This window comes from Equus asinus, chromosome 16, assembly GCF_041296235.1.
Source record: "Equus asinus isolate D_3611 breed Donkey chromosome 16, EquAss-T2T_v2, whole genome shotgun sequence".
In the NCBI taxonomy this organism is placed as follows: Eukaryota; Metazoa; Chordata; class Mammalia; order Perissodactyla; family Equidae; genus Equus; species Equus asinus.
The window spans coordinates 2105300-2122023 of NC_091805.1; the positions used below are offsets into that span (position 1 = coordinate 2105300).

At 35.3% G+C, this 16724-nt stretch overlaps 1 protein-coding gene across 5 annotated transcripts in view; it reads right to left on the reverse strand.

Moving 5' to 3' along the window:
* DOCK7 (dedicator of cytokinesis 7) overlaps positions 1–16724 on the reverse strand; it is a 203869-nt gene that overhangs the window by 153046 nt on the left and 34099 nt on the right. For all 5 annotated transcript variants that reach the window (XM_044749192.2, XM_044749193.2, XM_070486407.1 and 2 more), the window contains exons 8-9: positions 8676–8742; positions 7306–7455 (exon numbers count right to left, since the gene is read on the reverse strand). In XM_044749192.2, coding sequence (XP_044605127.1) covers positions 7306–7455; positions 8676–8742 — 217 coding nt within the window. The remainder of the gene's footprint in view (positions 1–7305; positions 7456–8675; positions 8743–16724) is intronic.

Below are 16724 nucleotides of genomic sequence, written 5' to 3' on the forward strand. Positions count from 1 at the left end.
AACAGATGTTTGTACAGCCATATTCATAGTAGCATTATTCACAATACTCAAAAGGTGGAAGCAATCCAAGAGTGCATCAAGAATTGAGTAAATAAATAAAATGTGGTATGTATATATATGCATACATACACACAGAGTTAAATATTATTCACCTTTAAAAGGGGGGGACATTCTGAAACACGCCACAACCTTGATGAATCTTAAAACATGCTAAGTGAAATAAGCCAGTCACAAAAAGACAAATACAGTATGATTCCATTCCCATGAGGTATCCAGAGTAGTCTAATTCACACAAACAGAGCAGAATGATGGTTGGCAGGGGTTGGGGAGAGGGGAAAATGAGGAGTTGTGGTTTAATGTGTATGGAGCTTTTACAAGATGGAAATTTCTGGAGATTGGTTGCACAACAATGTGAACACACTTAATACTGGATTGTACAAACAAAAAATATCAAGACAGTAAATTTTATGTTATATGTATGTGACCACATATTTGTTAAATTAAAAATTACTTTCTCAATCATAAGTAGAGGATAAAAACAATGACAAAAAAAAACACATAGCACTGGAGACTGGATTGGTGGTTACCATAGGGGAAGGGGGGAGGAGGGAGGGCAAAAGGGGTGACTAGGCTCACATGTGAGGGGATACACTGTAATTAGTTTTCGGGTGGTGAACATGATGTAATGTACACAGAATTCGAAATATGATGTACATCCGAAAATAATTTTAAAAAATTTAAAAATTTAAAAAAAAGAATGAACCAGAGTTTGTGAGTTTGGCTGTATGCAACCAATAAAACTGAATGTTAAAATTTTATGGTTCAAAACATCAACGTTCATTTAAAAAAAATTATTAAAATAATCAAATTAAAACAAATTAAAATTAATATATTAAAATTATTTTAATTATTGAATCAAATGTATTAATTAAATTTAATTGTTGACAGTTAAATTTAGTAAAAAATATTTTTACATTTAAATATTAAATTAAAATATCTAAAATTAAATTATTTTTAAATTAAAATATTAAATTTTAAATTAAGTTAATTAAAATATCAATAAAAGCAGTCATAAAGTCATCTCCATTTAATATAACATCAAAGTACAAAATTACAACTAAAAGAGACAACTCACAAAATAATAGTCTCAAGTGGTCAATACGTTTCTATAATCATTTTTTTTTTTTTAAGATTTTATTTTTTTCCTTTTTCTCCCCAAAGCCCCCTGGTACATAATTGTATATTCTTTGTTGTGGGTCCTTCTAGTTGTGGCATGTGGGATGCTGCCTCAGCGTGGCCTGATGAGCAGTGCCACGTCTGCGGCCAGGACCCGAACCAAGGAAACACTGGGCTGCCTGCAGCAGAGCGCAGGCACTTAACCACTCGGCCACAGGGCCAGCCCCATTCTCTAATCATTTTTCTCCAAAATGTCTCACTTTAACCCTACAAAATTTTGAATGTTTTAAAAAAAGAAATGTAAATAAAATAGGATGAAAGCTCAGAAACCAAACCAAGTGTATGTAGGAATTTAGCACATAATAAAGTTGATACTCCAACTTTGTGAAATGAAGGATATATAAAGAGCTCTTACAAATTAACACGATAAAATAAAAACAATCCAATGAAATGGATATAATTACACGGGTGTATTTTTTTTCACTTAAAACTTATGTATCCTATGTATACTTGAAGCTTTTGTTTTTTATGTACACTATACTAAAAATCACTTACATATATAAGTTAAAAATGAGCTATTTGAATAAGCACTTCACAAAACAGAGTATCCAAATGGCCAATAAATTGTTCAAGACTTTTAGTCATCAGGGAACTGTAACTTAAAAGCAAACTGATACAACCCTGCAAATGCACCAGAAATAAAATAGAATATATAACAAAAATAATGAAATTAAAACAGAAAAACAATAAAACCTGATGATAGCTAGTGTTAAGAAGGAAACAGAGCAACTGAAATTCTCAAGCACTGCCGAGGGGAGTGAAAATTGGAATAACTAGGTTGGAAAACTGGTCATTTCTACTAGAATTGAAGCTGTAAATACACTATGACCCAGTAATTCAACACTCATCTATACACTCGATAGAAATGCAAACATATCCGCACCAAAAATCATGTACAAGAACGTCTGTAGCAGCATTACTTATGATAGCCAAAAGCTAGAAATAACCCCAACGTCTAGTGACAATTAGAACGGATAAACTGTGATATATTCATATAATAGAGTATCATACAGGATGACAACCAATAAACTACTGGTACATGAATTTTACAGTTACAATTCTTCAGAAGGCCAGACAGAAGAATATATACTGTATGACTCGTCTATAAAGTTCAAAAACAGGCTAAACTAACATATGGTAATCAAAGTCAGTATAGTAGGAGGGGGCACAACGAAGTCTGCTGGGTAATGTTCTACATCTTGATCTGGAAGTTAGCCACATAATCAAGTTAAGAATGTAAAAAGTAATGAAGGTGTACATCTGGTACATGCTATTAAGTATAAACAAAAGTTTACAAAGAAAAGATAATTAAATTTCTATACACCAGTGACAATGAAATGAAATTCTGTATATAATTTAAAATGAAAAATTTTAAATGACATCATTTATAATAGGATCAAAAATATCAAAATATAAGGAAGATACAAGAGGAAAAGACCTAAAAATATGGAGGATAGACTGTGTTCATTGACTGGAAAACTCAATAGTTTAAAGACGTCAACTTTCCCAAATTGATCTGTATATTTTAATGCAATCGCAGTCAACATCCCAGAAAGCTCTTTGTTGAGACAAAGAGAGTATGCTTGTATTGGCGGCGGGGGGTGGGGGGGAGGGCACCTAACAAGCGAAAATTTACAGGAAAATGTAGTGTCAACAACAGCCAAACCAATCTTGTAGAATAAAGCTGGGAAAAAATACACCATGTGTTATAAAGTTACAGTAATCAAAACAGTGTAGTACCGGTGCCAAGAAAAGACAAATAGACCACTTGGAACCAAATAAACACTCCAGAAAAAGAACCTCACAAATGCGAACACTTGATTTATGACATAAGAGACTTTGCAAGAGCAGTAGGGAGAAAAGAAGTCTTTTCAATAAACAGTGCTGGGTCATTCGGTTATCCATATGTGTGAGTGTTAGGGGGGGATTAATCTTCATTTCTACCTCACTCAAATCTGTATGTGAAAGTTAAAACAATTAATCTTATGAGGGATCACTTAAGAGAATATGCTCCTGACTTTGAGAGAGGCAAAAATTTCATATACAGAACACAAAATACCACAGCCATAAAGAGAAAGGTTAATAAATTAGACAACATGTAAACTATGAACTTTGGCTCATCAAAGGATAACGTTCTGTGAGAAAGGGTGCACAGAGTGGCAAAAAATGAGAGGAACACAAATAACCAACAACAAACTAACATCCAGAATATATTAAGAATTCCTACAAATCGATAACAAAAAAGCCAAAACAACTCAACAAAAAAATGGACAAATGATTTCAACAGGCATTTCACAAAAAACAATATCGAATGACCAATAAGCATATAAAGATGGTCAAATCATTACTAGTCAGGAGAAATACAAATTAAAACCACAGTGAATACAGTACCAGAATGGTTATAATTAAGAAGAGTGACAAACATCAGTGTTGGTAAGAGTGTAAAATGGTTGAAGCACTCTGGGAAACTGTTTGATATATTTATGCTAAATACACATCTACCCTATTATCCAGCAATATCAAACACAAATGAGTGTATACGTGCCCAAAAGACTTGTTAAAGAATGTTCACAGAGCTTTATTTATAATAACCAACTGAAAATCAGATGCATGCTAAGGTCTATCAAGGTCTACCTATTCATCTAAGCAGGATGAATAAACCATGTTATAATCATATAACGGAGGACAACATAACAATAAAAATAAAAGAACAAACTACTGCTATACATGACAATATAGATGACTCTCACAGACATTATGTTGAGTGAAAGAAGACAGGCACAAAAGATTGTATACTGTACGATTCCTTTCATACGAAATTCAAAAGAGGAAAAGCTAATGATGGTGACAGACGCAGGAATATTAGTGATCTGTGGAAGTGAGGGGGTAGCCACCAGAAAGAGAAACAAAAGAACCCTCCAAGGTGATGAAAATATTGTATGACCTGAGTTCAGCCTGTGTAAGTGATTACACACAGATGAATACACATGTAAGAATTCACCAAGCTGTTTACCTCAAATTTGTTTACTATACAAATCTCATTGTATGTATTTTACATCTCAATTTTTTAAAAAACTGATAAATACCAAATAAATAACAAACTCTTATTCACTCCTGGTGGGAATGCAACTATCACAGATAATTTGGAAACCCATTTGGCAGCACCTACCAAAGGTGACATACAAATATCCTATGACCCAGCAATTCTACTACTAGGAATATATTAAACAGTAATGAGCACATATGTCCATCCTCATGGAATGCAAATGCTCACAGAATTACTCATAAAAGCCACAAAATTAAATGAACTAAAACGTCTACCATCAGTAAAATGGATAAATTATGAAATATTCATATAATGAAATACTCCCAAGCAATGTTAATGAATTGCATACAGCAGTACAGATTAATCACACAATCAGATAGAGTGGGAAAAAGCAAGACAAAAAATATATATATGTTAGATCCCTTTAGTAGAGTGTTCAAAACCAGGCAAAAATTGCAGAAAAGTAAGGAGCAGTCACTGGGGTGGGACACAAAAGCAGTTTCTGGGATTCTGGTAACATTTTGTTTCTCAACCTGGGTGGGTAACATAAGTGTATTCATTTTGGGGTAATTCATCAAACTATATATTTATGATTTTTGTGTACTTTCTATAATTACAGCACACGTCAATAACAAATTTAATTAAAATAATTTTAAGTGAACTTCATTATCACTACTTTATTGTAACCCAAGTTTTTGTCTGTCTATTTGTGGGTTTCTTCCAATGTACTCTGTGTTTTCGTTCTCTAAAACGGCAGGCTTACATAAACAACAACCCAAACATAATGGTATTACTGCTTCACATATTTACCAGAGAGTAACTATGCTAATAAACAGGGCATAAAAAAGAGGAAGGAATTAATCATCCTGGCTGAGCTAGAATCCCAGCAACCCAGTGACTGATCACACTACCAGCCCCAAATGCTTCACCCTTCCTTTACCCTCTCACTGTTCTAATGACATTGCAATTCCTCCCGACAAAGAGGTAAAGTATATATCCCAACTTTTTGATTTTGTGCTCTTGTCATGTGACTTGTTTTAGCCAACAGGATGTTAGCTGGCGTCATGTGCCAAAAGGCTTGAAAAATGCCTGTGCAACTGGCCTGCTCTTTGGTACTTCTACGATTACCATGAGAATATGCCAAGTTAGCCCTCTAGAAAAGGAGACATACAGGGAAAAACTCCAGCTAAATCAACTGACGCCAGGCAACCTACAGACACCTGAAAGAACATAGTCACCTAAGAAGTACAGCCTAGACGAGCTCTCCATCAGACAACTCAGATCCCTCAACTAAACAGATGCCCCTGGGATTTTGTCATCTTCTTCTTGTATAGCAATAACTAACCAACCTCAGATCAAGGGGATTTATCTCTCGAGAAACAAAAACATCCTGATGAATCACAAGGGACTAAAGAAAATCTCCTAAATACTTCTTTAAAATTTAGACATTTTCATTTTTTTTTTAATTACAGAAGTCTTTTTCTAAGTATATACATGCATTTATGTATGTGTAGTTGTGTGTGTATATATTTTATATAATTGGGACCATACAATAAAGAGTTTTATACCAGACTTTTCACTAAACATTGTATCACACATAAGTTTCTATATCATTAAAAACTCAACTTGTGGTTTTAATTGCCATCGTATCCCATTATGTGAAGTTACCACAATCTACCTCCCTATTTACCTACATCGAACATTTACATTCACTATTTCTTATTCTGAATCCTATCTAAGCTATTCACTCTCATAATGACAACCAAATCTTGTCACTAAACAATCTCATTTTCACCCAGCCAATATTCCAGCCATCACCTTTCCATCTCATTCCCTCAAATACGTTCTATTTTATGAAAACTTGCTACTTCCCCATGTAAAGTAACTGTATTTACTATATTTGCTAATTTTATTAATATCTAGAACTGAATTTTACTCTTAAGAGTTTCTGAATACCACTGCTGCTAAAATCTTTGCTTGTAGGACTGTTCATTACAACTAAGATTTATTTTAACCTGAATTCATAGGAACATGTCCACAAATTAGGACATTATTCCTGTGGGTAAACAGGATTCATTTCATGACAATCCACTTTAAAACCTTATTATAAAATTCATTACCTTTTTATTATAATTTTATATAAATAAGAATAAAATGACTAAGGAATACATTTTAGGCTACTCTCAACTCAAGGTCAAGTTAATAAATTATTCTGTAAGTTACCCTAAGCTAAGGAGCTTAGTAATATTTGAATTTTAGAATTTGTGACCCTTATTCTTAACTGGCTGACAGTCAAATCATAATGCTCCATGACCTCAATGATTTTGATTTTAGTATTTATATCATTTAGGAACTGAGTGATAAAATTAAAACTCCTGTGATGATTAATCTTATGGGTCAATTTGGCTTAGTTATACTGCCCCATTGTTTGATCAAATACCAGTCTAGATGTTGCTGTGAAGGTATTTTTTAGAGGCGATTAACATGTAAATCAGCAGACTTTGAGTAGAGCAGACTATCCTCCGAAATGTGTGTGGGCCTCATCCAATTAGTTGAAGGTCTTACAGCAAAGACTGAGGCCCCTCAAAGACAGAATCCTCAAGACTACCACCCAGAAACCTGCCAAGTTTCCAATATACTGCCCTGGAGAATTCAACCCAAGACCACACATCGACTCTTACCTGAAGTTCCAGCCTGCCAGCCTGCCCTAGAGAGTGCAGACTTACCAGCCCCCTCCATCACATGAGCCAACTCCTTTCTGTGTGTGTGTGTGTGTGTGTGTGTGTGTGTGTGCATCTCTACCCTACTGGTCTGTTTCTATGGAGAACTATGACTAATACAGCACCCAACTCGAGAAAAACTTCAGTAGCATCTATAGCATATGTCCAATATTGTGTTAAGAAACACTAAGATAAAAAATAATTAAAAGTAAAATCTTTGCCCTTAAAAAGCTTGCAGTATTGAAAGGAGACAAGTATACAGACACTATACAAATAAACAAACATATTTAACATCATTCTCACCTTTATTACAAGAAAAACATCTTGGGAAGGATAAGTGATAGAAAAAATAGCTGATCTTGCCAGGGTAGTAATGGCAGCAGGTGGTACATGTGGACGTAACAATCCTTTCATCTGCTCAGAATTAAGGTCAAAATAAAAGTTTTCTGAAATCTAAAAGATACATTCACATATTAAATTTTTAAATTTGTACATTGTAGCAAAACTCACAAAAATCATACATACCTAGACTTAAAATATTACACACATTAAAACATTACACTATAACATACAGTTTATCATATATTTCACTGACCAGTCTTTACCTGTGTATATCAAAGCAAAAGAAATGTACCAAGTATTTGGGAAATAGAATACAATAAACATATTCTAAAGAACCACATCACAAACTGCTTTGATTAGAAATATAACCTCTAATAAAGTATGCAAAGAAATTATAATTGAGATGAATTACCCCAAATTGAGTATTTAAAAAATTATATGAATAATAGCTCAGCAGTTTTGATTTAGCAAATACAAGTTGCTGGGGCAGAGTTCCACTGCAGAAAATGATAATATATTGATAGCAAAAGTCACTGAAGGCACTTGAAGTTTCTACCATAGATTAGGCTTAGAATTTACATCAGGAAATGCTGTATGAGAAGCCCTGTAAACTCTTAAGAGCAATACAGATATGATGGTAAAACTAAGAGCAGCATTTCAAAGTATTTAAAACATACATAAATGATCTTTTATCTAGTGAGAATTTGAAAATTACATCAACAAAAATTCACTGTTATCTCATTCTAATCTTTCATACATCATTTGCCTAAGATGTTCTTCCTGTATTCTCTCTTCTATTTCTTAAATTAAAAGGAAGTTGCTTCTGCTACTTGCTTTTGGAACTCTTTCAATGAAATAAAAACTAAGAATCAACTAAACTGTTTCATAGTAAGAAAATATTTAAGAAGTCTTAATAAATTAAATTTCTATTTTACTTTTAAAAGATCCATGTTTAATAATTCTCAAGGGGCTGGCTCCGTGGCCGAGTGGTTAAGTTCACGCGCTCCACTGCGGAGACCCAGGGTTCGGATCCTGGGCGCGGACATGGCACCGCTCGTCAGGCCACGTTGAGGTGGCATCCCACATCCCACAACTAGAAGGACCTGCAACTAAGATATACAACTGTGTACAGGGGTGGTTTGGGGAGATAAAGCAGAGGGGAGGGAAAAAAAAAAAAAGGTTGGCAACAGTTGTTAGCCCAGGTGCCAGTCTTTAAAAAAAAAAATAGTAATTCTCAAAAAATCATTACTTATCTTATAAAACAACTTAAAGTCAGGTTTCCAAAACCTATGATTGTGACAAAAGACTACATTCAAATTATATTCCCTTACCTTTTTCTTTTCCTTGACATCATATAAAGCCAAACTTGCAAAAATGGGTTCGATTTCAATCTCAAACCTTTAAGAAGAAAAAGGATGAAGTAGTTTAAAAATAAATATAAAATACATAGTTGTCAAGAAATTCTCATTCCAAAATTATCTCAGTATCTTGTACTTTTCTATATCTGTGCTAACCATCTATACTATCCCTTCTTCCTGAAACACACTTTTCCTTGTATATCTTTCACAGTCTAAATCAACCATTATCTCCTTTAGGTAATCCTCCCTAATTTCTCCAGCTACAAGTAATCTCAAACTGCCTAAAAGCTCATGGCATTTTATGACCATTTTGTGGCATTAATCACTTTCTAACTTATAATTTGGTTATTTATGTACATGGATATGTTAGATTTTAAACTTTAAAAATAAAGACCTAAAGTTTTCTTTTTCAGATTATAAATCATATATATTCAATGTAAAAACTTAGGAAATACATAAAAATATTCAGAGGAAAATAGATGCATCCAAAATTCCACCACATGGAGAGAACCAGAAATAAGAGCTCAGTGACTATCCATTCAGACTTTTTTCTATGTATAAATGCACTTCTTAAATGGATTATCTTTTAAAATAAAAAATATCACTGTATACATAATATTTTGTAGTCTGCTTTAACTTAATATTTTATGGATATATTTTCATGTCATAAATATCTCACCATCCTTTTTAATGCTGGCATAGTTTATTATTATACAAATATGTCAAAATTTATTTTATAACTGTATGCTTAAGTTGAGGTGTCTAATTCACTTCAAAGAACAATGACTCACATATAGTAAATATTCACTGAATCAAATAATATGCAATGTGAGGTTAAAACTCCAGAGCAGTGGTTCTCGACCAAGGACAATTTCCCCCCAAGGAGACATCTGGCAATGTCTGAAGACATTTTTGGTTATCATTACTGTAAGAGTATTACTGGCATTTAGTGAGTAGAGGCCAGGGATGTGGCTAAACATTCTCTGCTCTATAGGAGAGACCCTATACAACAAAGAATTATCCAGACAAAATGTCAATAGTACTCATTGTGTGTCTCAAGAGCATCAGTCAAAGTCCTTACAGGAGACAAACAATAAACTCACATTGGGTTAAGAGTTTAATAAAAGGCCATTTATAAAGATTTGGGTAGGATTTAGGGAAAACAACTATAGACAGTACAATTCCCTGCAGACAGCAAGAACAGAGAGTCATTGTCAACCCTTGACCTAAAGTAGAAGGTGGAAGTGGTAACCAAAACCTCGAAAGAATAGAAAGAGGGCACTTGACAGAAACTGTGGTCTTGGGGAAAGAGAGGCAACCAATTCATGTGACCTAGCAGGGAACGAGTAAGGGAAATAAATACTCAAACCTGAGTTCACCGACTTCCACCCTCTGACTTCTTGCTGATGCCTCTCTTAGCAGAAGCCAACCAAAAGCCAAAAGCAGAGGGATCTTGGTAATACTGTCTCCAAGAGTCAGCCTCTATAAAGCCTACTCTGCATCCTCTAAAACACTAAAAACTGCCAATCTTTCTGCTTTTGTCACTCCAGTAGGTAGACAGTATCACACTGGATTTTTAATATGCAATTTTTCATGTTTATTGACCACCTAGATATCCTCTTTTGGCCCATTTTTCTATTTATTGTTTGACCTCAATTTTTACTTCTTTATGTATCCTGGATATGAGCACTTTGCCAAGTATATGCATTGGAAATATATTCTCCCCCTATATGGCAGAGAGAGAAAGCAAAGGGGGGAAGGGGTAGAAAGAAGCAGACACCCAACTGTCTCTCCATTCTATTGACAAGATTACCCTGTCCCCACTGTCTGTGGTGCCACTTTTATTGTCAATCAAAACTCCATAAACATGTAGGTTTATTTCTAGCTCAATGGCATTGGTCTATTTGTCTAATTGTATACAATCCTACACTATCTTAATTACAAAGCTTCATACTAAGTCTTGATATCTGCTTGATTTTTGTAAAGTGCCTCAAAACTGCCTTACCTCAAAATAACCAAAACAAAAAGTAACAAATATTGGAGAGGTTGTAGAGAAAAAGGAACCCTCATGCACTCCTGGTGGGAATGCAAACTGGTGCAGCCACTATGGAAAACATTATGGAGATTTCTCAAAAAATTAAAACTAGAAATACCGTATGACCCAGCCATCCCACTACTGGGTATCTACCCAAAGAACTTGAAATCAGCAATTCCAAAAGTCCCATGCACCCCTATGTTCATTGCAGTATTATTTACAATAGCCAGGACTTGGAAGAAACCTAAATGCCCATCAGGTGATGATTGGATAAAGAAGATATGGTGTGTATATATATATATATATATATATATATATATACATACGACAGAATACTACTCAGCCATAAAAAAGGATAAAATCATCCCATTCACAACAACATGGATGGACCTTGAGGGTATTATGTTAAGTGAAGTAAGCTAGATAGAGAAAGACAATCTCTGTATGACTCCACTCACATGTGGAAGTTAAACATGTAAACAAAGAAAACAGATTAGTGGCTACTGGGGAAAGGGGGAGTGGGGGGGCACAAAGGGTCGAGTGGTGCACCTACAACACAACTGACAAACAATAACGTACAACTGAAATTTCACAAGGTTGTAAACTATCATAATCTCAATAAAAAAATTTTTTTAAAAAACCTGCCTTGCCTCCTTTTGACTATTTGCATTTTCTTACAAATTTTAGATTCAGCTGGAAATAAGCAAAAGAGGATCAAAGGTAAGAGAAACATTAATTGCTAATTCAGAAAAAATAGTTATCTCAATTTGTAATTTAGCACCAGAAAATTCCTGCATCATAACTTTATAATATTCTTGGAAAGTATTCAAAGATCCATATTATTAGCATGATGAACAAAGGCTGGAAACACAGAAAAAAAAAACTGAAGAAACTAATACAATTCCAGCATGCTCCACATTAAGAAAGGCTATTAATACATGACAAGAGTTTTTTTTTCCTGATGAAGATTCACCCTGACCTAGTATCTGTTGCCAATCTTCCTCTTTTTGCTTCAGGAAGATTAGCCCTGAGCTAACACCTGTGCCAGTCTTCCTCTATTTGTACGTGGGATGCCGTCATAGCATTACCACCAACAAACAGGTGGTGTAGGTCCACACCCAGGAACTGAACACAGGCCACTGAAGCAGAACATAACAAACTTAACCATTAGACTACTGGGCTGACCCCCAGAATTTTTTAAATTAGACATATCATATGATTTTTTTTTAATGTTTCAAAAGGCTCTTCCATTATACAAAGGGACTGCCAAGATTGTATATGTGGTTTTCAATTTTCTTTTCTCTTTTTAAATGTATACACCTCACCCATTTAGTTACACAATCTGAGTTAGAAACCACAGAAAAAAGCATACCACATTATTCCCATACAACCAAACATATGTAGGCTTGTTTGTCAAGAAATACTATCTGAGCACCAGATACTCATTGGCTAATCAATGGCAGAAAACATATTTTTCTTCACTACAAATGCTGATTTATTTGAAATGTTGAGGATACAAAAAAGATCAAATAAAAAGCAATTTTTAGTCACCCAAAGCCCTACAAAAAAAACACTACTGATAAAATATGACACATTTCTTGTAGGCTTTTTATTTAGTGGGGTATTTATTTACACGCAATTGTCATAATACAGTTTTGAACATTTTATCAATATCCTTGACCCTCTATTATGACTTAAAGTCAATTCTAAGCAATAATGATATCACTACAAATAAGAAACCAATTGAAACTAAATTTTTGCCTTGGAGTTTTTTCAGTCACACAGATAGTGTACAAGCTTATGGTTATGAATTCTTAGAGGAGTTTTCCCTTTTTTTGTTTTTTTTTTCCTGTTTCCTAACTGACTTTCTCCACTCTAGAGCCAAAGTTATAGCAGACAATCTCTCTACCAATTAGAATATTACTCCTATGAAAGCTGGTGCTAGGTACTTACGACATGTTTCCACCTGCTTGAGTGCCAAGCACTTTCCCTGGTGTAGGGGTAATACCCCTAATGTAAAAATTAACTATAGAGTGCTTACCCCTGTGGAAGCAATCTGCAGCTTTTCTAGGCTTCCAAGAAACTGTTAGTTTTACCTCAGCTAACCATGGCTGGGTAGGGTTTCCCTGAACGCCTAGCCCACTGTATTGCTGACTAACCGTCTTCTTAATATTAGAAACAACGTTTTCACAAAAAGGATAAAGAAGGCTATTCTTGGAGAACAAAATATAAGAGAAATTATTTTCAAAAAATGTATCATTTCTGTAACTGACTAAAATAAAACTATCATGAGCCAGCCCTGATGGTCTAGTGGGTAAAGTTCGGTGCTCTCACTGCTTCAGTGGCCCGGGTTCATTTCCCAGTCCCAGAACCACACCACCCATCTGTCAGTAGCCACGCTGTGGCATTGGCTCACATAGAAGAACTAGAAAGACTTACAACAAGGATATATAACCATGCACTGGGGCTCTGGGGAGAAAAATAAAAAAGAGAAAGACGAGCAACAGATGTTAGCTCATGGCAAATCTTTCCCTGAAAAAAAAATTAGAACAAACAAAACTTTAAAATTTAAAAAAAATAAAACTATCACTTCTGACTCTTTCTGAAATTACAATGTGACCAGCTTCTTCCTCACCTTAAACCTGGATTTTTCTTATCATAGAGAAATCAGATATATATAATTCTTAACTCGGAATTTTTAACAAGAGATGACAAACTAAAGCTAAAGAACAGAGAGTAAAGTGAAAAATCATTCTATATTTTATTTCTCTAAGGGAGAAATAATAAACTTGTAACATTACTAGTCAAGAAGATCATACATAAAACCACAATGAGATACCACTTCACATTCACTAGGATGGCTATGATGAAAAAGACAAAGACAACAAAAAGTGTTGGTGAGAATGTGGAGAAATCAGAAAGCTTGCACTTGCTGGTAGGAATATAAAATTGTGCAACTGCTTTGGAAAACTGGCACCTCCTCCAATATTTAAACATGGAGTTACGATATCAGCTACAACTCCAATCCTAGGTATAGACCCAACAGAAATGAAGACATATGTACATACAAAGACTTGTACATAAATGCCCTAGCAACATGATTCATAATAGTTGAAATGGGGAAACAACCCAAATAGTCATCAACTGATAAATGGATAAACAAAATGTAGTCTATCCATCCAATGTAATATCACTCAGCCATAAAAAGAAATGAAGTAATGATACTTGCTACAACACAGATAAACCCTGAAAACATCATGCTAAGTGAAAGAAGTCAGACAATACGAACCACATGTTGTACGATCCCATTTATAGGAAATGACCAGGATAAGGAAATCTAAATAGACAGAATATAGATTGGTGGTTGTCTAGGGCTGCAGGAGTTGAGGAAAAGAGAGTGACAACTAATAATATGGGATTTCTTTTTAGGATGAAGAAAATGTTCTGAAACTGACTGATGAAAGTTGCACAAATCTGTGACTACACTAAAATCCACTGAATCGTACACTGGGTAAACTGGATGACCTCACTGGTAAACCACATACTGAATATACCCTAGGTGAAATGCATGATATGTGAATTATATCTCAATAAAGCTGTTATTTTTTAAAAAGTAGAAACAACTCAAATGTTCACCAGCTGATGAATGGATAAACAAAATGTGGCATACACATAATGGAATACTATTCAGTCCATATAAAGGAATGAAGTACTGATATATGCTACAACATAAATAAACCCTGAAGACTATGCTATGTGAAAGAAACCAGACACAAAGGGCACATATTGGATAGTTTCATCTATATAAATTACGCAGAATTTCTATGAGGCAAACTCATAGAAACAGAAAGCAAATTAGTGGTTGCCAGGAGCTGAGAGAATAGGGGTTGACTGCTAGTGGGTACTGTTATGGACTGAATGCTGTCCACCAATAAACTGAGATGTTGAAGCCCTAACCTCCAATGTGACTTTGTTTAGAGATAGAGCCTTTAAGGAGGTAATTAAGGGTACATGATATGGCAAGGATGAGGCCCTAATCCAAAAGGACTGGTGTCTTTATAGGAAGAGGAAGAGACACCACAGACCTCTCTCTCTCCATACAAGAACAAAGGAAAGGCCATGCAAGGACACAGCAAGAAGGTGGCTGTGTGCAAGCTAGGCAGAAAGGCCTTTCCAGGAACCAATCCTGCCAGCAGCTTGATCTTCAACTTTCACTCTCCAGAACTGTGAGAAAAAAATGTCTGTTGTTTAAGCCACACAGTATATGGTATTGTGTTATGGCACCCTGAGCTGACTAATAAAAGGTATGGAGTAACGAATATGTTCTGAAATTGAATAGTAGTGATAGTTGCACAACTCTGTGAATATACTAAAAAACACTGACTTGCACACTTTAAAAGGGTAGATTTTATGATATATAAATTATATTGTAATAATGCTATTAAAAAACCAAAAAGACTTAAGTAAGAACTGACATTAGGTGTCCAGATGTTCAAAAGATTCAACACCTAAATCTAACGGGTTTCCAGATAAATCTAACTAAATATACAAAGCCTTAGCTTTCAAAGGAAAAAAACTGTCCACATTATCTACACATACAAGTGGTCTATCCATACCAGTTGCTTCTTTTAGAAAACTCTATGAATTAAAACTTCTTTTCTCATGAGTCAAAACTAACAATTAACTATAATATTAACATAATATAATGAAAAGAGCACAGAGTTTGTTTTCACTTACTGGTTGCATAATAATGAGCATGCCAGTTAACCTTAGCTAATGCTTTTGAACCCTGGCTTCTTCATTTGTAATACGAAGAAAAGATCTACCTTATAGAATAACTTTGAAGACAGCATGAGACAAAATAAGAGACAGTACTTTATGAAGCAGAATATAAATTTACGATACATCACTTCAATGATATTAGGTCAGAAGTCATCTAACATTTTTAAAGAAGGAAAAGACACATTCTTCAAAATCTTCAAAAAGCTACAGCTTGGAGTGACGTCAGCATCATGGGGGAGTGAGCTCTGCCCAACAAAAAGGACGTTCATAAAGCAACTAAGTACCTTGACATAACGCAAAAGACGTCTGAGAGACCCACAAAGCCAGAGGTCTCAAGGTGGAGCTGCTGGACCTCCTGGAGGAAATGGAAGAAGTTAAGGGGAATCTCCTCTCCTTCCAGAACGGCAGCAACCCTGGGACTGTGTACAGCTCTGAGAGGAGAGGTGGGGTGGGGCAGCCCTCCACGGGAACACCTTCTCTCTCCAAGTTCCCTCACAGCCCGTGGAAAAGCCCCACACAGAAGTGACTAGGCTATTACACAGGTGTCTTCATCAAGCTAGCACACCAGGGGAGAAGACAGCAGGAGCCCAGCAAGAACCCCGGGATCACAAAGGCAAAAGACAGTGCCCCCACCCTCCAACTGGGGGCTCCAGCTCAGCAGACAGCCAGACTACCGCACAGATAGAAAAGCAGGCAGTGGCTTGGGAGTGAACAAGCCGTGGATCACAGGGGGCTCAGAATACACAGCTCTTGACCCCTATCCAGTGGCAGCAGGTGGATGCTGCAATCAAATACAATCACTATGTGGAGGCACAAATCCATGCCATCAAGCAGTATGAAAAAAATATGTTAAATCTCCAGACCAGAAGGAAAATGACAAGGACCCAGAAATCAATGCTGAAGGCACAGAAATTTATAATCTAACTGACAGAGAATTCAAAACAGCTATCATAAAATACTCAATGAGTTACAAGAAAATACATAGAGGCAATTCAATGAAATTAGGAACTTCTTCACAAAAGAGATTGAAACTATAAAGAAAAATCAATCACAAATGTTGGAGATGAAAAACACAATGGGTGAGATAAAGAAAAATCTGGACTTCCTGAACAATAGAGCTGATAAGGAGAAGCCAATCAGCAGTGCTGAGGACCGAAAAATAGAAATGCTTCAGATGGAGGAGGAGAGAGAACTAAGACTAAAAA